The following is a 22,928-nucleotide window of genomic DNA, read 5'->3' as shown; positions in this document are numbered from 1 at the left end:
TGTTTATTGAAAAATCTTGCAATGCTAAATTATTTTGGTAATGTTTGATCCAGTGACAGCCATTGAGGGTTGTGAGCATTTATTACTTATGAAATCTTAGATTGTGATTTTTGCATTGCAAAATGATTTTATTTGAAATTGATTTTCCTGAATTAATTACATTGTTGAACTTGATGGGGCAAGGGCCCGAATTTGTTATTGCATGTTGATTTGCATAATTGTTCATGTGTAATGAAGTCTTAATTAATTAAGATAGTAAAAGATACCAAATAGTGTAATAATTTATTCCCTGGTGTCACTTTGAAAGAGTGGCAACCTTAGATGTCAGTTGTGGGGGCCGTGAGAATACTAAACACTATGTGCAATTGTTTTCCCCAAAAACCCGATATGTGGTTCATGTTCCTAGTCACAGTTGTAGGTGACTTTCAACCACTTTGCATAGAAGTGATGTTGACTCAGCTATAGTTATTGGTATACTAAGAAAGTGGCATCAATGGATGTGATGGTGATGATTCCTGATATCGGTCAGAGAACAAGTGTATAACCCAGTAATTAAAATACAAATTGTGTGTTGAGCTATGACTGGGAACTGCCTTGAATCTCAGAAACTTTATCCGTTTTGAGTATCTACGGGTTGGTAAGAAAGTAAAAATTAAATTTGTGTGCATTTAAATAGGGGCATGCATGTAAAAGCAATTCTAATAATTAACTTGAAAAGTTATTCATGCATGTTGCATTGATTCGTGCATCCTTAGATGTTTAACATTAATTTCATGCATCTCTAAATTGTTGGATATATTGGATTTAGCATGAAATTGTTGAATGATTGCTTGAATTGCTTATATGGTAAGTTGTCTTGATAATTTGTTGTATGTGATTTCTCTTAAACTTGTGCTTGATTTATTTTATTTTATTTTTCTTACTATTGAAAAGTTAAGGATCTCGTATGGGAACTTTGGTTCTTACCCATTTTCTAAAATGTTTTTTACGCACTCAGTCTCTATGATGAGAGGGACTTGCCGGTTGGAGGACTAGAGGCTTGTGACCTGGTGGGTCGGGTTCTGATGTGCATGGGATGAAATAGAGTTGATTTTGAATTTATGAACTCTCTTGACTTATTTGATTAAATAAATGAAGTTCAATTCATAATTTAAATTGTCTCTATGTTTGAAATGGCTGACGGATTGGGAATATATAATTTGTAACGTGGCCCTGGTCCTTAGGAGGTTTTCTGGAATTGTTTAAAAAAAAATCTGCATTTTTCGAGGGACAATTAGGGTCGTTACACATTGAGTCTAGAAGAGTTCATGTTTTACACTTTAGAGCATATATTTTCCTTCATTGTTGTAATATGGTCGAGATAGGTTTTGTTCAGCATAGGCAATTTATATCGGAACTTTCATAAACCAAACACACGAGGTTGTTAATGCATTTTTAAAACTGCCTAAAACTCTGCAAATTCCTTGACGTGTAAAGTCTTGCTGTTTCTTTAAAACCCATGGCAATATCGGTCAAGAATGCACAGCATGTAAGCACTATGCACCCTAATCTGATCTAACTTTTACATTATCATGGGGTTGCTTCGGTAGCTCTCTTATCGGGTATCAAAAGCGTTTAAAGTAATACAATTAGACTGAATTGATACATGCGAAATATATGTAGTATGAGTTCACTGCACCCACGGAGATAATGTTCCACTGATATTTGTTTTTCTGTCATAATGGGGTTGGATATTGTATTTGTTTTCTTGGTTAGAAGTTGGTTTAAATTATCACAATTAGGTTGCATTAATGTTTAGTATGTGTGAAATTTATGCTACCTATGATTCTTGCACATACGAGATTTTAATGCCGACAATGTAACGACCCCAACTCATCCCCTTCGAAAATGCGGAAATTTTTTTTTTTCTAAAACAGTGCGGAAAACTTCCCAGAGACCGGGGGTCCTCACAGTTCCAATTCCAACTGGATAGCCACAACCCACAAAGGAACTTCAATTAACATCCATAACTAACCATTACCTTTATTCACGAATTAAAAACTAATCCCAAAAAAATAAAGTGTCTGACTCAAGTAACTACTGATAACAATAAGCAAATAACAAGAACACTAGATTGAAAAACCAAAACAAAGAGCCACTCTGTCCACAAAGAAGACTGTCAAAACTCGTTGTGACTCTCGCGCCCTCGCAGTAGCTGTCGACTTCACTGATCACCTGTTTCTGCGAAAAACCAACGAAGTAGGGTGTTAGAATCGAAATCCTGAGCACAGCTACTTCTTAATGAAACAAGTGAGATAAAGAATGAAGATGAGATATCATGCAACAATTAATGGAAATACATACAAGACAGTTTATAGTGATTGAGAATTTATTCATGCAACAATCATAATTGCTAAGCAAGCAAAGACAGTAAAGCAGTAGCATCTACTAAAATTTCAGCATGCAACAAGAATTTAACATTCAACATCTACCCTCATGTACTGAGTAAGGAAACCATTAAAGTATGCATGATCTAATGCATAACAGGAAAAATGCATGTCTTTTATGCAATGCATGAATCATTTTATTATCTTTCATTTAAGTCTTTTGTTTCCTTATGCATGCCCTATTAAATGCATACAACTTTAAGTTTCTGTTTTTAATTACCGTTGCCCGCGGATACACCAAACGGGTACAAAACCCGAGGTTAAGTTAGATTCCCAGGGTAGCTTAGCACGCAATTTATATTTTAATACTGGGTTCCAACTTAGCCCTCGACCGAATCGCCTTCGGAACATTAGACCTCCACATCTAATGTCGGGGACACAAGGGACACCCCACGCCCACAAGTGCCACTTCCTTGGTACCAAAAACAACAGTTGTGTCAAACACACCACTCCCGGGTAAAGTGGCAGACTCTCCCTAAAACCGTGGCCAGGAGAAGGAACCTCAATATCGGGTTCAGGGGACCAAAATTAAGCACACGGAGTTTTGTATCCTCACAGTCTCCCCAAGACCGGATTTCTAAGATCCCCATTCTCCAGATGGGTGATCCCAGAAGGTATATTACACTGTACTTTATTATTTCTTTTATTTAAATTTTAATTTCTTAAGTTTTGCAACATCACATGCAAAAAGAAAGAATAAAAGCTCGCAACTACCTCGCGAGAGCCATCACAGGACTCCGACCTGTGGAAACATATAGAACAGTGCAATAAAGCTGAAATATTTATGAAGCATGATCTTTGAAATGCATTGAAATGAGTAAGGGAAAATATTCCCACAGCTCGAGTTAACCAAACCCTCGATGATTCATTTTGATCACCGGAACACTAATACAGGGATCACAAATGCAATACCATCTTTAATTTCTAAGACATATCAGAATTAAACCATGGATGAAGTATCATCTCATTCTAACCATTCAAATTAAAATAAGAATGCCTAACAGCATGATAAATCCGATGCCAATTCATTTAAACAACATCAATATTTTCCAATCATTCAAATTAAAGTAGGAATGCCTAACAGCATAATAAATCTGATGCCAATTCATTTAAACAACATCAATATTTTCCAATCATTCAAATTAAAGTAGGAATGCCTAACAGCATAATAAATCTGATGCCAATTCATTTAAACAACATCAATATTTTCCAATCATTCAAATTAAAGTAGGAATGCCTAACAGCATAATAAATCTAATGTCGATTCATTTAACAATATTAATATTGTCCAACCATTCAAATTAAAATAAGAATGCCTAACAGCATGATAAATCTAAATGTTTTTCCATAAAATTTCATATCGATATATGAAAACGCAAAATGGGTCAACAAGGATGGATCAGAAGCTAAGAAAATATTTATATTCATAATGGAAGATTAGGATGGATCACAAAGAGAGTTCACTTGATTTGGTTTGAAAGAGAACATACACTGTATGATTCACAGATGCATCATAGTGATATATTCATGTATAAGGAAAAATACAACTTGAGACTTGTTATCTATAAAAAAAAAACATGATTAAACATGATTATCATATCGATACATGAAAACACAAATCAGCCCAAAAGGGCTTATAACTTAAATCCCATCCTTCTCTTACTGACCATAACATAATCCAACAGCTTAAGCATCTTTGTTATTATATATATATTTTTTTTATATAGATGAAAACACCCAGCCCAACCCAGCCGACCCTGTCGGCTGGGTCCACCAGCATGTGCACAGGCCCAGTTTGGGCCTGTGTGTGCTGTCAAAAAGAACAGCATACCTGCGACAAGGAACTGATTTTTTTTTTGAAAAGGAGAAGAAACCCAGCCCAGCCGACCCTGTCAGCTGGGTCCAAAAGCATACACACACCTGCCCCAGCCCAGCCGATCTTGTTGGTTGGGGCTTAGCAGCATATACACAGGCCCAGTGTGGGCCTGTGTATGCTGCCAGCAATCAACAGCATACTCTATTTGCACAACTAAATTTTCTTTTTCTTTTTTTTTGTTCTTATATACAACAAAGCACAGAAGGTGCAAGGGAGCAACAGTGGAACTGTTCTCCAAGATTTTCCATCGGCTGCTACATGGAATCAAACCTCCACCGATGCCCCATTTGAAATCAAAAAGAGGTACCTGTACCTTTTTCACGGTGGTTTCCCGGTGGCTGGAGGCTGCTGTCGTGAAGAAGGGAGGGTGGATGCTGCTTGCCGCGACCCTCAATGGCAGCCGGTAGCCCACGCTGCCTGACGATGGTGGTTTTGCCCTCCGGCGTGCGCACACCGAGCGCGAGAGAGAGAGAGATAGGGAACGATGGGGAAGAGAGAGCCCGAGTGAAGAGGGCATAACCCTCTCTTCACCCCCCTTTTATCGACCCCAGGCCCCCTCCTTCCTCGCCGAGATGGAAGGGGGAGGTCGGTTACGCCTTGCGTAATCCCCCCTTTCCTTTCCTGCTAGGGCGTATCGGGCAACCCTTATCGGGTTGCCCCTTTCTGTTTTAAAAAGGCTATTAGTTTGGGGTGGGGCTCGGGTCCGAACCCGGGACCCGCAACCCAGCCCCAAAACGAAATGGGTCCACAAGTGGATCCATATGGATCCACTGTGGATCCTCGAATTAAAATAAAAAATTTAAATTAGAAAAAAAATTCATTTATTTATTATTACCCTTTAAATCAAGATTTCAAATAATCAATCCTAATTACCCCCTCCCCTTTATGGGTCCTGGATCCGTAATGTGGGTCTAGGCCCAAATTGAAATTTTTTTTTTTTTGAGATATTTCAAATAAGAAATCTCGGGTTTTACAGACAATGCTAAGACTCAAGTCATAAGTATATGCATTGCATACGGTACCAGGTGTACGATGTGAAACGTGTCTGGGATACTTGCATATAAATGGTTTGTACCTATCAATGTTACGTGAATCATGCAAGCGATGTGTGTATGTAATAACCACATTTTTTCCATTTAAAAATTTTAAGATTTCAGGCATAAATTGGGTGATTTGGGCATGGATCCAAATTTCTGGATCCAGAACCCACACCTAAGTGAAACCTCTTATACAAGATATATATATATATATTTAGGTAGGGATTTTGGATCTAACAGTGGATCCACGTTTTAAACTAGACCCGGATCCAGCATACGGTTGAATCCCGAGTTGCGGGTCGCGGGTTTCGGACCCGGGCTGCGTATGGGTAGCGATAAAGAGGGAAATTGGGGTTAGGGTTCTAAAAGAACCCCAACACGATTTTAGCAAAGGGGTGCGGTGTGGAGCCGCCGGGGGAAAATCTTGCCCTCCCTTTTTGGAAGGAGGGGGAAGGGGTCGCTCCTTTTCAAAAAGGGGGGAGGAAGGGGGGTTCGCCCCTCGTCCGCCCTCTGCATCTCCTCTCTCTGTATCTCACCCTCGGTCTACATCTCCCCCTTGACTCCTCTCTACCCTTTGGATCGCCCTCCGAGCTACGGCCTACTGCTCGAAGCCCATACCGAAGACGTTGACCTCTTCTCCAGTGGTGGTGCTGTCAAGGTCGGTCGACCTTGTAAAACCCGCTTTAAAAAAAAAATTATTGGACCCGAGTCGGGTCCGGACGGACCCGGGCCCCTCTTCATTAGGGTTTTAATAACACGACTCAGGAAGAGGATTTTAAATCCTCTTCCCGAGCGCCGCCCCCCCTTCCACCTTCGTTTTCGGAAGGATTGGGGAAACCCATCGGGGTTTCCCCATTCGTCACCCCCCCGGAGTCTTTTAAAAGCATTCCAGGGGGCGGGGGAAGGCACACAACCCTTCGCCCCCCCTGTGCGTCTCCTTCTTCCCTGCGCACGCCTCCAGAGCCGCCAGCCACCTCGCCTCCTCTCCTTCCAGGTATGCAGCCTCCACCTTCTCCTCCTCCCCCTCCCATCTCCCTCTGTCACCTCGCCAGGATGCCGGCAGGCGGCGCACGGCCCCTGCCGCGCTCTCCCACCTCCCTCTGTGCCCATCGAAGACCCGATAGGGGGCCTAAAGGGCCCCTGTCGCCCCCTTCTCTCTTTTGGGGTGCGTCGGAGTGCCGGCAGGGGCCAATGGCCCTGCGGACCCCCTTCTCTTCCCCGTGGGAGATCGGGCGACCGACAGGAGGTCGGTCGTCCCCCTATCGCCCTCCCCTCTTCCTTGACCTGCATAGGGGGGTCGGCAGGAGGCTGGTGGCTCCTGCCGCCCCGATCTCTCTCTCTCGCTCTTACCTTCCGGCAGGGGCCATCGGCCCCTGCCCCTCTTCTTTTAAAACCCGACAGGGGTCGATGGCCTCTGCCATTTTTTTTTCCAAGACTGACAGGGGCCTTTGGCCCCTGCCCTCCACCTCTTTTAAAGACCAGCAGGGGCCGATGGCCCCTGCCCTTTCTCTCCATGAACGACAGGGGCCATTGGCCCCTGCCTCCTCTTTTAAAGCCGCAGGGGGCCTTTGCCCCTGCACTCCCCTCTCTCTGCTCATTTTTTTGGCAGGGGCCATCGGCCCCTGCCATTCCTCTTTTTGGTAGGGGCCTATGGCCCCTACCCTTCCTTTCCAGCCAGCAAGAGCCTTCGGCTCTTGCCTCCCTTTTCGGAAACCCAGCAGGGGCCGATGGCCCCGGCCCCTCTCTTATTCGTCTGGCAGGGGCCGATGGCCCCTGCCCCTCTTTAAATATCTGGCAGGGGCCGATGGCCCCTGCACCTGTTTCCTTTGCCGGCATGGGTCATTGGACCCTACCCCGCTCTGTTTCGAGTCGGCAGGAACCGTTGATGCCTGCCTTGTTTTGCAGAGAAGCCGAAACCCCAGTCCTTTATTGTCGTTTTCCCTATTCATTTAAATGCATACTAATAACGTACCTTTGCAGCTTACGCAACAGGCTCCGTTCGTGCTCCGTGGCCCGACCCTCGTATTATCCTCACGCATAGACATACGCAAATACACAACATTTTGAGGTAGGGTAAAGTCGCACAAAGGGAAATTGATGAATGTATTTAAGTTGAAATGATTAAGATGCCATGCTAGATATGCTTAGAGTTACATTGCTTCTGCATTGCGTATTATCATGTTTGTATGCTCATGGGTCGAGGTACAATTTCATTCTTCGATCACTATTTTGCATAGTTGCTTATGAGTTTGAGGTGTGGTTTCGTATTTCGTGCAATACCTATGCTCTCGTTTGCTTGCATATATTTTTGTCTGCACGTTTCCTTTGAGTGAGGTACGACTTCGTGTCTCATGTATTACTTATGACCTTATGTGCCTGCCTATCTAAGTGGTCAAGGCATGGGTTGGCACCTCGTGTGTTACTTATGTGTTTTTCCCTCGATGTGCGGCATCGCAAGTCGAGAATTGTTTGTTGACATGTTATAACCTGCATATGCTCACACTCATGGTAAATATGTACTTACATAAATGTAGTCTTGTGTCTTTCCTGTTATCACTTGTTTTCAAAACACTAGAAGTTGCACTTGTGCGCTATAGTTCTTTTAAAGAGGATTTCCTTCTGCAAACCCAGGGCTCTTCAAAGTGCACAGCTTTTGCAAAGTTGAGTTTTAAGTCCTGTCGGATTTCGAAGTCACATATAGGCCCTCCCAGGTCCACACACTTGAGAGAAATATTTTATAACCCAGATTCGTGTTGCGACCCAATTCGAATAACCCCGATCAGGGGCATGAACATATGAATGAGTGGGGTTATGTTAAAGGACCCATTCTTTATTTATCAATCTAGTGTCACATGTCGATACTAAGATAAATTTTGGATGCAAGATTGAGAGTGTTATGCCTTGCGTGAATGACTTAATGTGGCATTGTGGCTTTTAAGGATGAATCGTGTCAAATGAGCACTCCTTTATTCTTTAGATCGTTATGAAGTTGTGTGTTGGGTGTTCCTTTTGAGAAGCCCACACACCTCCCTGGTTCAGTATAACGTACTTTTAGACATGCACAACATGTTAAGTACTTTGTTGATCAAACGAGAGATCCGAGATGCCCTTGCATCATGAAAGATGAAAAATGATGTTGAAGTGAATTCAAGACTTATCTTGCCAGGCTGTGTGGTATTAATTCTTTTGCAGATAATATCTGTTGGGGTTTCTTTTTTGGAACCATTTCCCTTTCATCGTAGTCATACTTTTGACAAGTACGACCGTACTTTTTGACAAGTACGTCTTCTTACGTTGCGATGATTGGATGAGTAGGTTGTGACAACCTCGATGAGTGCAAATAACAAAATGTTGTGATCACCTAAATAAGTGATGTTTTCGCCTTCACCGGCAAGATACTCGAGTTGGTCGAAAGACCCGAGTATGTAGAATGGGTCTTCAGTTAACTACCCCTGATGTACTCATTCGAATCGCTGACTCCTGTCAGGAGAGAGGAGAGGAAGGTACAAAACTTCGATGGACAGGCCATTAATGGCAGTTACAAGCAAAAGACACGGCTTCCCTAGTCATCGGAGTTAGGGGAATGGGACTACCATAATTATCCTAGGTGGTAGCTCTCCATGTTTGGGATGCATCCATTGTTTATGCTGCTTTGGGGATTTCTCTCTTGGTCACCGACCGTCTCCTTAGATGCGGACTCAGTCAGCTATCCGGGTTATCATAAAATACATAGCATAATAAACCCCCGGATCAGTCCAGGTTGTTTCTAAAGTCGTGCCTTGTGCGTACCCGCTTGGCCAGTTAATATTGAAACATAATTTAAATCCGATCACACAATGTGTTCAGTTATGCACGTATGAAAGTTATAGGGTACAACAGGTTCAATACTTATGGAATTGTGTGTGTGGTTGATGAAGCATTTTATTTTGCTAGTTAACTTTCTTGTGCAGTGCTTTGCTTGTAATAGTTCGCCTACTTGTGCCAGTAAAATGCTTATAATAATTTTAGCATTGTGCTCATGATAGTTGCTCTGTGAATCTGTTGAAATTAAATTGCTATAGAATTGTCTGTCTGCTTGACATATTAAATTATTCTGCTTAATTATGTTCAATATTGACCTGTCTGTGCACCTACCAGTTTTTAGTGAAACTGACCCATTTTATGGGCAGGTAATGGATAGGTAATACAGTCTGCGATGGCACGATGGCGTGATGAGGTCAAGATAGAGTTCTTTCCCTGACGTTTCGCTCCTGAGGACATGTTGGTAAATTTGGTATAAAGTGTGTTTCAAAATTTCTCTTTTTAAACCGTGAGTTAATAAAACTGTTTTGGTAAGCTTCTTCTTGGTTTCAACAAGCGAATTCTCAATTATTGAAACTTCATTTCTAAACCATTTGATTTCAATGGTTGTGCGGGATTTGACAAAGGAAAGTTTACGCTGTAATGCGCTCAAGGTCCATTGACTTGTGGTTTTCAAAAATATCATTTTCTGCTGAAGTATCATTTAAACTCTGATTTTTGTATGATTTCAAAGCTTTCTAAACTATTCTAAAACTTACAAGTCCTGGATTTTTGGGGCGTTACAGACCTTCCCTCGTGGTTACCGCAGTCTCTTCACCGAAAAAGGTAGGATTTTGTGCCTTTGCTTTCGGGTGATTGAGTGTGCATGTATGCGGGTGGGAGTCCAAGAACCCCAAATCGGAAGAAGTTTTTTTTTTGTTCTTCAGATTGTTATACCGATGAAGGGTGCTCTCAAACCCTAAATTGAAAACCCCAAATCCGTGATTTGGGGGTTTCGGATTTTTAATATGTGGGAGGGGTTTGGGTTTCAGATTCTTGCTTAGAGTGGGGGCTTTCGATTTCTAATAAAGGAAAGGGAGGCGGTAAAAATTTTCTTTCTTTTTCATGCGGTAGGCTTTACTATTTTTCTGCATTGTGACTCTCTCAAAATGCTTTAGTGTTACTCAGTTCATCTACATGGCCAAACATTTGGCCTTGTGCTACCGATTAGGGAATTGATATTGTGGTTTTAGGAAGTTAGTATTGAACCACCTACTTGCCTAACCTGAATGGGTAGGACACGGTGGGATGCAAATCCACATGAAATTAGATTTTTTTGTTGTTGTTTAGGGTAGACTTTGGGTATTTGCCAGATTCCGAACTTACTCTTTTCCAGTGTTTTAAAACTCGCCGAGTCAACTCGTTGACTCGGCTGACTCGGCTCGGCTCGCCCCTCCAGCGAGTCAACCCGGCAAGGCAAACTCGGTTTGCCAAAACTCGGGCTTGACTCGGGCTTGACTCGGCCTGACTCGGCTTGACTCGGCCGAGTTTTGGGATGTTTTAAATTTGTTTTTTGAGTTTCAAATTACAGTTTCGAAATATATAAGTACATATATTTTAACAAGGGTTACCCCCAGATTTTGTATAAAAAAGAAAATAAAAATCATTTAAAGATAAATAAGCATTTAAATCCATAGAATAAAATCGCCATGTTGTTCGAACTACTGTTCACCCTGTGTTATCAACTTATTCTAGCAAAATATTTTAAAGAAATGATTCTCACTATATATGGTGGGTCAACTGTGCCTATGGGAAGTCACATTTAGGTTTCATCATCCATTTGTTATGTGAACAAGCATTGTACATATTCAAATATTAGTAGTCTTTTTATAGTTGTGCCATTAATATATTTCCTGCATAGTTTTATACATGAGAAAATTGCTTATTTATGTTGATATTGGGCATTCTGTAAACTTTCAATATGCACATATATCCCTGTTTTACATTTATGGATTTGTTAGAGAGGGAATTAAAACTTTTAAAACAAGCTAGCATATATGATTGGCCATTTTAGGAACCTTAGGTAGTAGAAGACTGAACTCATGGTGACCAAATCCTCTAATTCAAGTCATGAATTAGTCAAAGTGCTTGTATAGATATCAAATTCAATTATTCAAGCAAACCTCTATAGCTCTTTGCAGTTGTTTTTATATTCTTAAAGACATTTGGAGACTATGTTTACTCAAAAACATGGTTTCAGACAAATTATATATTGTTTTTCTTTTAAAATCAAAAGTTAACAAAACCCGGTCCGAGTCACCAAGTTGACCCGCCGAGTCACGAGTCAATAAAGAACGAGTCAAGTTCCGAGTCACGGGTTTTAAAACCTTGCTCTTTTCTTCTATGTTCCAGTATACGTTGGTTGTTTACGATAGGCATGTCCAATTAGATTTGAAATGACCAGGGGAATATTCTGAAGTAAATCTGATTTCCGGATACACATAATGTGAATATAATCAGAATGTATGTTATCTGATCTGCTTGTTTTGTTATAAGGTTTATTCCACTCTGCTTGCATTTTGGTCTTTAGAGATATTATCAGATCTACGATTGTGGTGTGTGAGTGGGATGTACCCTAGAGCCCATTCAAAATTTGATGTGCTTAGCTCAACCTAGCAAAATACACTGACCTGTGCATTAAGTTATGCATTACAGATTAGCATGTCACCTGTTGTGAATTTGTAGTGAGTACATGATGAAAATTTGGACTAGGAAATAGTAAATAAAGTTATAATTTAATTTATGAATTCTGCAAAGTACTTTGGTTAGCAAATTATATTAATTCTTTTTTTTCAACATACATTTGATTTAATAGTTTTACAGGGGTGTTTCCCTTTTTACTGATGGGTCTGAACTGACAAGGTACCCCTATATATATATATATATATATATATAGAGAGAGAGAGAGAGAGAGAGAGACAGACCTTCATCTGAGTCATTATAATAGAGGGACTAAATTTTGTGTTAATATCTTAAACCTTTAAAAAAAAAAAAAGGTCCTGAATGTTAATTTCTGTAAGTATGAACATTGAACACTTCTGTTTTACTTGTAAAAGGGCATGTGAGATGTCCATTATGCGAAAGAAAGAGTTATCTGTTTAAGTGTTCGGGGTTGGAATGCAATCAGATTCTATGAATTTCCATTGGGTTGCTTTTAAGAGTCCTTGTGCGCTAATCACAGAAGGATCTGTAAATACTTACCGTGTTTCAAAATATTGCTGAATAAAACTTGAAACTGTACATTTTACCATGGATCAACATTTCATATTACAATAGCCGAGTGGGTCTGCATAATTGAATGGCTAAAGTTTTGGGTTAACATGAGCATGAAAATACCAAGTTTGGTGCTTGAGAACCTCGAGTGGATCTCTCAAATTTGTAGATCTCATATAAATATGAAACATAAACTTAATATTCCTACCTGACTGGTTTAAAGGTACCGGAGTGTGTGTGCTTGACTGGTTTAAAGGTACCAGAGCACTCCGAGTGGGTTTGTGCAATCAATATGAAAAGAAAAATTGGGATGTATGTGTACCTTGGTAAAATGACTAAGGTTGAAGACCTACTATTACGATGGTAGGAAGTAGTTTGGGGAATTGCCCTTGTACTTTGGGTAATTCAAATAAATGAAAAGATTAACTCGCTCAGATTCGGGCTTACCTTGGAGAGGGTAGGTGGTAAAAAACTCCGGGGACGTGTTTATTTGTTTCGAGCTAAAATAACTCCTTGGTCCCCAGTCCACGAAGTTTGGGGGGAGGGGGGGGACCCGGACTACCAATATGTCCTAGATGGTAGGTCTTTGTTCTTCTGCAGAAGTTAGGGATGCATCCTATTTTGGTTTTGGCCTTTGGGAGGTTCTATCGATCATTGGCCGCTCCCTTAGGATTTACAGTTTCGATTAGAACGTTTGGGTTAATAAAACGCCTATGAATAATAAACCCCTGAATGTTCTCTTTCGTTACGGGTGATTCGGCCCACGTGTACCCGCAGGATAAATAAAGATAAATATTAATTAGAACATTTTAGGTATCACACTAAGTAGGATGATTGAAACTTGCAGCATACTTTAGAAATTGTAACATGTGAGATGTTTGAATCATGTTGATGTGTAGCTAAATGTTATGGTTGTTGGTTAAATGATATACATGTTACTGTTGCTGTATAATTTTTTTATTTGATCTTGTATATGCTGAAAATCACCCACGGCACACATGATATATCTGCAAGAAAAGTTACAAGAATTCCTACTTTGACAGTTGTAGTCTAATTTCTATAATTTATCATTTTTCAGGTGAAGAATAGAATTTATGAGTGACTGCGGGATGAGGCTTCGATCGAGACTTGATTTACTTGTTCCTGGGCGATCCTACTCACTTTCAGATTTGATTTTGTTTGAGACTCATAATGTGGAAACTCTGATGTTTAATTCCACTATTATTGAAATAAAAATAAATGGTACGGTTTGCTCTTACCTTCATGTATCGTTCCGAAATGCCTAACTTTGGAATTATTATTTGTTTCTGCTGCTCAAGAAAAAAATCCTCCAAAAATTTTGGGTTATGATTTCGAGGCGTTACAGTGTACCCCTGTTAGGGGTTGTGAATGTCTGCTACTTTTATTGGCAACATGATAATGACATGATAATTATGTGTGACATCTATGTTGGTCTATACACCTGTGGCTACGAATAAATTGTGCTTGTACAGGTTTTGGCTGGTGAGTGAGCGTGGGTTCAAAGGTACCAATGTGGTGTCTTATGTGCACAGGTTGTGATGTGACTGTATTTTATGACCTATACGGAATTGTCAGGGATTGGGCATGAGTTTAAAACAAACTAGTGGGGTGTTGTAATGGCACTACCTTATAAAATTTAGGAACTTCCACACATAATTTGAGATATTGCCTGACTGATTTAAAGGCACTAGGGCGCTTGTTGCTCTACTAGTTTAAAGGTACTTGAGTACACTAGATGGGTAAACATAAATAAATGAAAATTTTAGTGTCCTACCTGAGGTGGGAATCTTTGGGCTCATGCCACTATAGCAGTGTGGTTCGTTTTCTATGTGGGTACTTGGACCATTAAGTCATTGGGTGCAATACTTACTGGGCAATGGTAGGATCAGGTAATAAAACCCTTAATCATGAAATTAAAAAAAAAAAAAAACCATTAACACTTGGGCTTACCTTGGAAAGGATAAGTTGGTACAAAACTCTGAGGACAATTGTGTTATCATGCTTCTAGTGGCAATGACTCGTTGGTCCTCAATCCTCAAAGTTAGGGAGTTGGACTACCAATTTGTCCTATGTGGTAGATCCAAGTTGTTCGGAAGAAGTTAAGGATGCATCCTATTTTTGGTTTGGCCTTTAAGAGTTTCTTTAGAAGATTATACCGCTCTCTTTGGATTTCAGTTTCAGTTAGTCATTCGAGTTAACAAAATACATTGCATAACAAACCCCCGAATGATATCTTCTGTTATGGTTGCCTTGGCTTGCGAGTACCTGCAAGATACTAAACAAAGAAATACAATAATTATATTTGTGCATTTTATTTAATGTGGAACTTGTGTTGTACTATGCCAGAAAATGTAGATGTTGATCTATGATTATCTATATGACTTGAATGTGATTTATGAAATTAATTGCCTCATGTGGTATTCATCTAGTCATGCCATGATATAGAAATGTCTTATATATGCTAATATACGTAGAATTATACATCCTTGTTACCTTATACGCATGCATAGTCATACTAATCCGACTCTTTAGATTGGTTCGAGTCTGACTTTACTATTTAAACATTTCAGGAGAGAAATAGATGGTGCGGAGCGGTTGAGGGATGTTGTAGGGGCCTTATGCATGAATTTTTTGATATTCTCAAGACAACTTTTAGATAGTTTAATTATTTTCATTTAAACTCCTGTAATGCACTTATAATTTTATCTTATGTTAGATTTTATTAAATATGTAGAATGATATCTTTGGTATGAATGTCGGTGATGCACCTGAGACGTTTAACCCAAAGTGAAATTCATTATTCCAGTTGTGTTAAAAAAAAATTGTCAAAATTTTGGGTTAAAGTTTCAGGGTGTTACATCATATGAATCTCCAAGATTTGTCTCTTCTGCTAAACTCCTACGGGTGTTCTCATAATTGAGAAGTTTTGCCCAGAGTTACCGGAAGCGCCTAAGCGTATGGGGAAGCGTGCTTCCCCGAAGCGTGTTTCGGAAGCGCGAAATGTCATGCTTCTGAAACGTGCAGGGAAGTGTTTCCCTTTTTGAAGAAGTGTGCTTCCCTTAAATGGGAAGCACACTTCCCTTTTATGGGAAGCGCGCTTCCCCCTTTTTTCATTTTTTTTATTTATTTTTCCCCTCTTTTTTTGCTTTCCCCTCGCTTCCTAGGTCGCTTCTGGTTCGCATCCGAGACGGATCGTGAATAGCTTCTAAGTCGTCCCATGCTTCCCGCTTCCTAAAATTTTGAAAGTGCCTCTCTTCCCGCTCCTGCTTCCTCGACTGACAACCATGGTTTTGCCCTTATATTGTCCAGAGAGGGAAATGCAGGAAGGTCATGTATGGTAGTAGACAACACATGATACTCAGGTCCCAATCCAAAGATATGTCGCACATCTCCTTCTCCTGAACTTCTGACCCCACCAAAGCCAGCTGATTTGTAACTGACTTTGCTTTGTTTAGGTATTCCATAATATTCATAGTCCATGATTCCGGACTCCGAGATATGTGAGTAAGTGTGTGCTAGATGCGACCACAGTTATCCAGCAGTGCAATCATCAGGAATAGCAAAGACCTCCTGAGACAATGTAGATATGATGTACACCACTAAGGCTTGATCCCTTCTCATCAAAAAACACATTCTAGAATTCTTACTATAGTGGTAGACAGCACAGCCCCATTCTCATCTTTCTTTTCCTGCATAAGGTATTCTGGGGGATTGGAACAGACCCATCGAGATGCTCTGAATAAAGGGATTCCACATCGGAAGAGTTGGTCAATTTTTCAGACACAAACTGATTAAGGAAATTGGAAGATAAGATGAACTGAGAGAAGTTTGCATCCATATTAAAATATATATATATATATATATATATTCTGCATTTTTTTTAATTACTCAACCATGTTTTTTTTTGGCTGATAACAGGTAACAATACTTACAGAAGCAATCTAAGCTTCAAACAATATGGATGTAGATAAATCCAGATAAGATAAAATATGAATCAAAGGAGACGTAGGTGTTTGAAAAAAATGAGGATGGAGACGATATGAAAAGAAAAGGCAGAGGCAGAAAATCAGATCAAAGACGTGATCTGAATATCGGGGTAGAGAAAATCAAGAAAAAGAGAAATTGATTAACCAAGAAAATCAAGAAGTCAAATTGTATCTGGTTGAGAGGAGACATGCCCAGATCTGACATGATCAGATCTGCGGTAAAAACAACTGAAAGAGAGAGAGAGAGAGATTAGGGTTAGGGATCAGAAGAAACGTACCCTGATCTGATATAATCAGAGTATTGTGTTTAGGAAAACTGAAAAGGGAAGAAGAAAGAATAAGGAGCTAAGCTTTCAGGCCAATCTCAACGAGCACAGCTCGATCCCTCTGATGCTCTGATGCCATGTTATTTTAGCAGAAAATACAGAAGACCAAAATGAGGCTGCAATCTCACGTTTCCTCAAGCAGGGAAATCGTGAGTCAATTCTCCTTCATATAACGAAAGCAGTTACAATAATTGATGTTACAGATTTGCCCTTACTAAATTACAACATCCATATACATTAAAAGGGCAATAACATAAAACAGTTAAAAATATAAACATAACCTTGTATTGGATCTGGATCACAGACCCAACACTATCCAGATCCCATATGGTGTTCCAACATACATTGTAGACATAATTTGTGCACTTTTCTATAACAAAATGAATTTATTCTCTGGTATATAGTACAAGCATGAATAGATAGGGTCGTGCTCCAAGTGGTCATCATTACTTGTTGCCTAAAAATAAATCAGATGGATTCACCAACTTCCAAAATGCAGTCATTCTTCATCAAGCCAACAACCAATAAATGAATTCAGCAACTAAACACGGAATTCAAGCATGTCATATTGATTTATTAAACAATATGAAGTGAACTAGCAAGATAACAATTTAAAAATCAATATTCTACATTAAATGGGAGATCAGGAAGCCACAACAAAAAATATAGTGACAAATAAATATTTCACTAATATATTGGTGTTTTCCATATACTTGCACATTTGTTGTGGTTATGAATAGCTTATAGGACAGAAATACCCTTTTTCTCAAAATTCACTTAATGATCTAAAGCATGCTGAAACCCTTGAAAGGATTTGAAGAAACGACTTGAGTACCAACTTACCCGATCAGCTTTTCTTTGAGATTCTTCAACTGCTTTTGTCAAATCTTGCAAGCATTTTTCATATACATCCACAGCAGGAGGCCTAGTTGATTGTGAGATATCTCCCTGCATAGAGGCACTGGCAGCAGAGCGGGCCTTCGAGTACCTACGCAACATTACGTCATTTATGTGTGTCTGAAGGGCTACACATATTTCCTCCCCCTATAAGACAACAGCCATGTATTGGATTTAGAATAGACAATAATGAGTTTATATTTCTAGGAAACATATAGAATCATATAGAACAAAATATAAAGGCAAATGATTACCTGCTTAGTCTCAAATTGGAAAATGTGAAGCACACCAGCAACTCTCATCTTAAAGAACACAGCGGTGTTGCTACTACCAAATTGCATAATGTCCCTCAACTCAGCAGAGTGCAAATATTCTTTCGGAACTGGCCGGAAGAAATGAACCTGAAATATTTATGCAATTAATCAGAATGTTAAGCACTTAGCCAATACATTAAAAGGATTATAGTAATCAAAAGCACACAAGGTAATGACAAACCCCGCGCTTATTGATGCCTAGTATGATGCGGCCAGGAAGAAGCCCTATGGGATCATCAATCTTGTGAACGACAAAGAAAATTGAGTTTCCATAAGGAAGAACTTTTAAGATTCGAAGGAACTGCTGCCTTGCATCATCTTTTGACATGTGCTCCTACACGGTCACAATAGTGTTTCAATACATGCACTTTAAACATAACAAGAAAAGGTGTGCGGTAAACATTGTTCAACAATATCCAATGACTATCTAATAGTATCATAAAGCTGAATCAAATCAAGAGTGACCAAGGCACAAATTATTGCCCCTAGTTTGGAAAGTTATGTAGTATGTGACCTGGATACTCCATTTTAGCCCCTGTGCTATGTCCCCTTCTATACATCATAAGAGAAAATTCATAAAAATGGTCATAACCCCTTATCCACAGCCATTTATATGTGGCATAGGTCATGCAAGAATACACGAACAAGATAGGACTAATCTGGTGAAAAGTAAGATTAGAAACAAAAAGAAAAAAGAGAACAATAAAGCACCAGATTTTACCAATTCCATGTCCGTAGTTAAATTGATACACTCCCCACTGAAAGAATGCATCTATTACAGAAAAAAAAAAGACTAGAAAATGTAAAGCATATAGAACCTATTCTGATAACGAATTGCAATTCCTTTCCAGTTTCCGAAGGATGATTAATTGTAATTGGCTAAGCAATGGGTAAAACTGTTTGTCAAACAAGCAAATGAAGCCTTTAAGATAATTATCTGGGAAACTAGCAATAGGACAATCTCTGAATTGAGACTAAAAAAACATGTAGCAGCATAACAAAGAAAAATATCAAGGGCATGAAGCAAATGAATGTCTCATGGTTGTGAGAAAGAGATTCAAATTTGCTCTACTTTCATGTGCAAGCAAACGTGAGAAAATGGTGCAATGAGATTCAAAGTCACATTTGAGGCGATTTTGTTCACTTTTCAAGTGATTCAAATCACATGGAATGAAATAACTTGTGATCTCAAATCATGAGATGCAAACAAAACATGCCTATAGTATAAAACAATTGAGTTACACATCTAATCACAAAAGCAATGCCAATCCCAATTCACTTATTTTGTTCTATCTGTTAAGCACAGTATTCATATTAGAAGAACTACATGCAGAAAAGGAATAATTATGCTCCTTGCAAAAGAGCAAGGAGATCTAGTGGACCACAAAAGGATAAATTTGTAAATGAATAATGTAGAATGAATAAACAATGACCATGTATTCACTTAAAGGACAAACAAAGAAACAAAGTTTTAAAAAAACCACATGGATGACTCAAAACAAAAAGAATGCTAATCTAAATTAGCACCAAAGTTTAAAAAACTAAAGAAAAATAGTATAAAGGTGCTCTACAGTTGTTCTATAGAGGGCAAATTGCTCCCATCACCAACTCCACATTACCATTTCTATGGATCTGGTTCTTGAAAAACATTATGACAATTCAACCAATGATTAGCATCTGATCTTGGCATGAACGTTTGAATATCAGAAGACCCTAAAAAAGATAATATCGTGACAAAACCCCCAATTCTTCGAATTTTATTTTATGAAGCAGCTACATCCATACAGATAAGATACAAAAAATCTTTCAAATATGAAAATTCAACAAAAGATAAAGCTGATCAACCTAAATGGTTGCATCTAAAATTACCAAACCGGGGCAATGATTTTGCAAAATAACGAAAACCAAAGTCTTAGAATTCAACATTAAAATGAGTTCATGTTGAAGATCTCGTCTTCCAGCAACAAGACTACCTGTCAGCCAGAAATAATCTAGAACAAAAAGAAGAATATGGTGCAGAGAATGCTATTGACATAAGACTCAAAGTTCCTTGGCACAAAAAGTTCAATATATTGCAATATAATTTCTAATACAAACAAGAAGAAAGACAATTTGCAAGTAAAGTTACCGGAAAAGAAGTACTTCATCTTAGGTTATCAAGGGCAGCAATCCATATTTACTATTAAGATATGTGTTATCCAGTATGTATAAATATACTTAGGTGTACTTGGTATATTTTTTGTATTTCTTTCTATATTCTAAGTATATCTTTGGTGTACCTATTGGGTGTTTAGTCATTAGTAGGTATTGTATGGATCGAGTATACTTAATATATAGTATTAGGATAGATTAAGAATTTTAATTTGTTTAATTTAGTCATTATTTAAATGAAAAATTTTGTATCTTTTATTTATTTTGATTTTTATTTTTTGTCTTGGTCAATTTATGTTGACCAATCTAGCAATTGGACTAGCCCAACGGCCAGTTGGGATAGTCCCTCTCTTTCTCTCTTATTGGTGGGTGTGAGCATTTGTAGAGTGAGAGAGTGATGGGGGGGGGGGGGGGGGGGGGATATGAGTGTGATTCTATGTCACAGGGACTCTTCAACTAGGTGCCGCACCCGCACCCAATGCGGTCAACCTGACCCTGGGTGCAGTCAACGCACCCAGGGTCATTTATGTCCAACTTTTGAACTTTATATATATATATATATATATATATATAATTTTTTATATTTTTTCCGCACCCCCGCACCCAAGTTTTTTGAAAGTGCCGCACCCCCGCACCAATGTGACATAGGTGTGATTGTAGTGAGGTTCCCTTGCAATTATTGTGTATATTTTTTATTAATAAAATTAACTTCTTGGTTCTTATTCATGGCCACGATATGTTTGTTGATTTTAATCAAATACACTGATAATGCATTTGAATTTCATTTGTTCAGTATTATTTTTATTTTTATTTTGAGTCTTGGATTACGTGTCACTTCTTGACACTTTACTAGCCTCATTAGTCATTCTATAACATAAATTGGTGACACCAATTTCTGAAATTGGGATGTCTAAAAGGGAAAGATTCTGTTAGAGATATCATACGGCCAACATGAGGCTAGCCTTCTAATGTTTTTAGGCAATCAAGTTGTCACTATTATAATTTTTTTCTGCATTTTGGAATGTCACCCTCGCAACATTCATCAATTAAGACACTCATACATTGTTAAAATATAGAGATGCTGCCTCTCATCTCAGAGAATTGTTAGAAGCTAATCATGTGCACCCTCTTCTCACCATTGTTCTTGCAGATCTACAACGCAAGATTTTCAGATTCTTGCAAGCAAAACCACTAGAGGAGATGTTATCAAGAGCACCATTCTTACCAGCCAACATAAATTGGTGCAGCCAACTTATGAATTTGGATGATTCTGCAAAAAAAAAAAATTGGGACTTACCATTGAACGATAACGTGAAAGAATATCCAGCTCCCATTCTTTCCTAGCTCGAGTAATTGCAATTTGTCTTGGCAAGAATCTTTCAAGAAGAGATGTCCAGTCCCTACAAAAAGGATTTTGCCTCAGAAAAACACTGATTTTTCAGTGAAACATCCATTATAAGAAGTATCTGTAACCACTATAAAGGGATACTAACGTGCATGATTCTGGGGAGCTAACATATCCATTCTCTGCAAGAATTTGTAATGCAGACATCTGAGCAGCATCTTCCCGCCCAACTGGATAATTCCCCAACATATAATCATGTTGCAACTACCAAAAAATACCCTAATTAGTGGGCATAAGTATAGCATTAAAACTATTATTACAAAGAATACACATTTATTCAAGTACATAAATAACAAAGGTACCAAACCTGCACATATGATAACTGAACAAACATTGGATCTGCTATTGCATCATCTGATTCACGAAACAGCCGTTTTTTGAAAGACAATTTGCAATGCAAAATCTCTCCTTTACTGCGATCTTTCACTGCCTTGAACTCCGCAAGCAAATCTCCAATATATTTATTGTCATCCAGTGCAATGTATTCCTCTGTTATAAACAAAAACACAAAATCAGTATGCAAAATTAGCCATGAAAATAATTAATAAATATAATATATTTCATATAAAAACAAATTAATTACATATATACATAATAAAAAGTAAGTACCGCTTCCAGGGTCTGGTGACTTAGAACCAGTAACAGTTTTTCGACATTCAAATAAGCTAAAAGTGGAGTAGGCTGATAGTTTTATAATCCCAGCAAGCTCCTGAAATCCAAAATTTTAATTTCACAGGAATGAGCAAGACAAATAACCAAAATGCCAAAATCTGCTAAAAAATATGGAGAAGACAATAACCAGAACTTGATTTTGCATTAGTTTTATTTAAGATGACTAAAGGAATAATGGCAACTTTTTCAAAAAGACATCGCACTTGTGAATTCAACCACATCATATGTAACACAGATTTTTCTAAAAGGTCAATGCACCTGTGTTGCACCTGCATCTATGCAGGTGTGACACTTGGACACAGCTTACACAATGTCAGGTGTTGTCAACAGAACTGGAACCCATTTTTGTCCAAAACTAGACTCAATCAACTTGATCTAAGTCCAGTTTTGTCTAATAATATATACATAAATACGTATATGCACAAACACACAAATATATATATATATATATATATCCACACCCCAGCACACAAGTTTTTTTAAACTGTTGTGTTGCACCCACATTCACACCCACACTTATGTGACATAGACCATATCAGTTTGTTCAGCAATCATTGTCATAGGAATACACTTAGCATTGCCAATGCTTTCTTTTCACATAGGGAAAAATTCAAAATAACATCTAACTAAAGAGCAATAATAAAAAACACACCTAACCAAATCAAAATGATCTGTTTGATAGATTATCACTCTCTCTCTCTCTCTCTCATAACCAAATTTTATTGTTCCAACTTCCAACAAGCAACAGCTGTCAGCATAGCCTT

At 38.7% G+C, this 22,928-nt stretch overlaps 1 protein-coding gene across 1 annotated transcript in view; it reads right to left on the bottom strand.

The window, feature by feature from the left end:
* The window catches only part of LOC149828055 (kinesin-like protein KIN-14I), a 98,670-nt gene that overhangs the window by 56,138 nt on the left and 19,604 nt on the right, over window positions 1–22,928 (bottom strand). Inside the window, exons 7-13 of the mRNA XM_090019845.1 lie at window positions 22,102–22,201; window positions 21,800–21,981; window positions 21,581–21,696; window positions 21,385–21,487; window positions 18,118–18,270; window positions 17,877–18,023; window positions 17,569–17,769 (exon numbers count right to left, since the gene is read on the bottom strand). Coding sequence (XP_089875971.1) covers window positions 17,569–17,769; window positions 17,877–18,023; window positions 18,118–18,270; window positions 21,385–21,487; window positions 21,581–21,696; window positions 21,800–21,981; window positions 22,102–22,201 — 1,002 coding nt within the window. The remainder of the gene's footprint in view (window positions 1–17,568; window positions 17,770–17,876; window positions 18,024–18,117; window positions 18,271–21,384; window positions 21,488–21,580; window positions 21,697–21,799; window positions 21,982–22,101; window positions 22,202–22,928) is intronic.

The sequence above is a fragment of the Nuphar pumila genome, chromosome 10 (assembly GCF_984573655.1).
Source record: "Nuphar pumila chromosome 10, dmNupPumi1.hap1.1, whole genome shotgun sequence".
NCBI classification, from domain to species: Eukaryota; Viridiplantae; Streptophyta; class Magnoliopsida; order Nymphaeales; family Nymphaeaceae; genus Nuphar; species Nuphar pumila.
This window is presented reverse-complemented; position numbering and strand designations above follow the sequence as displayed.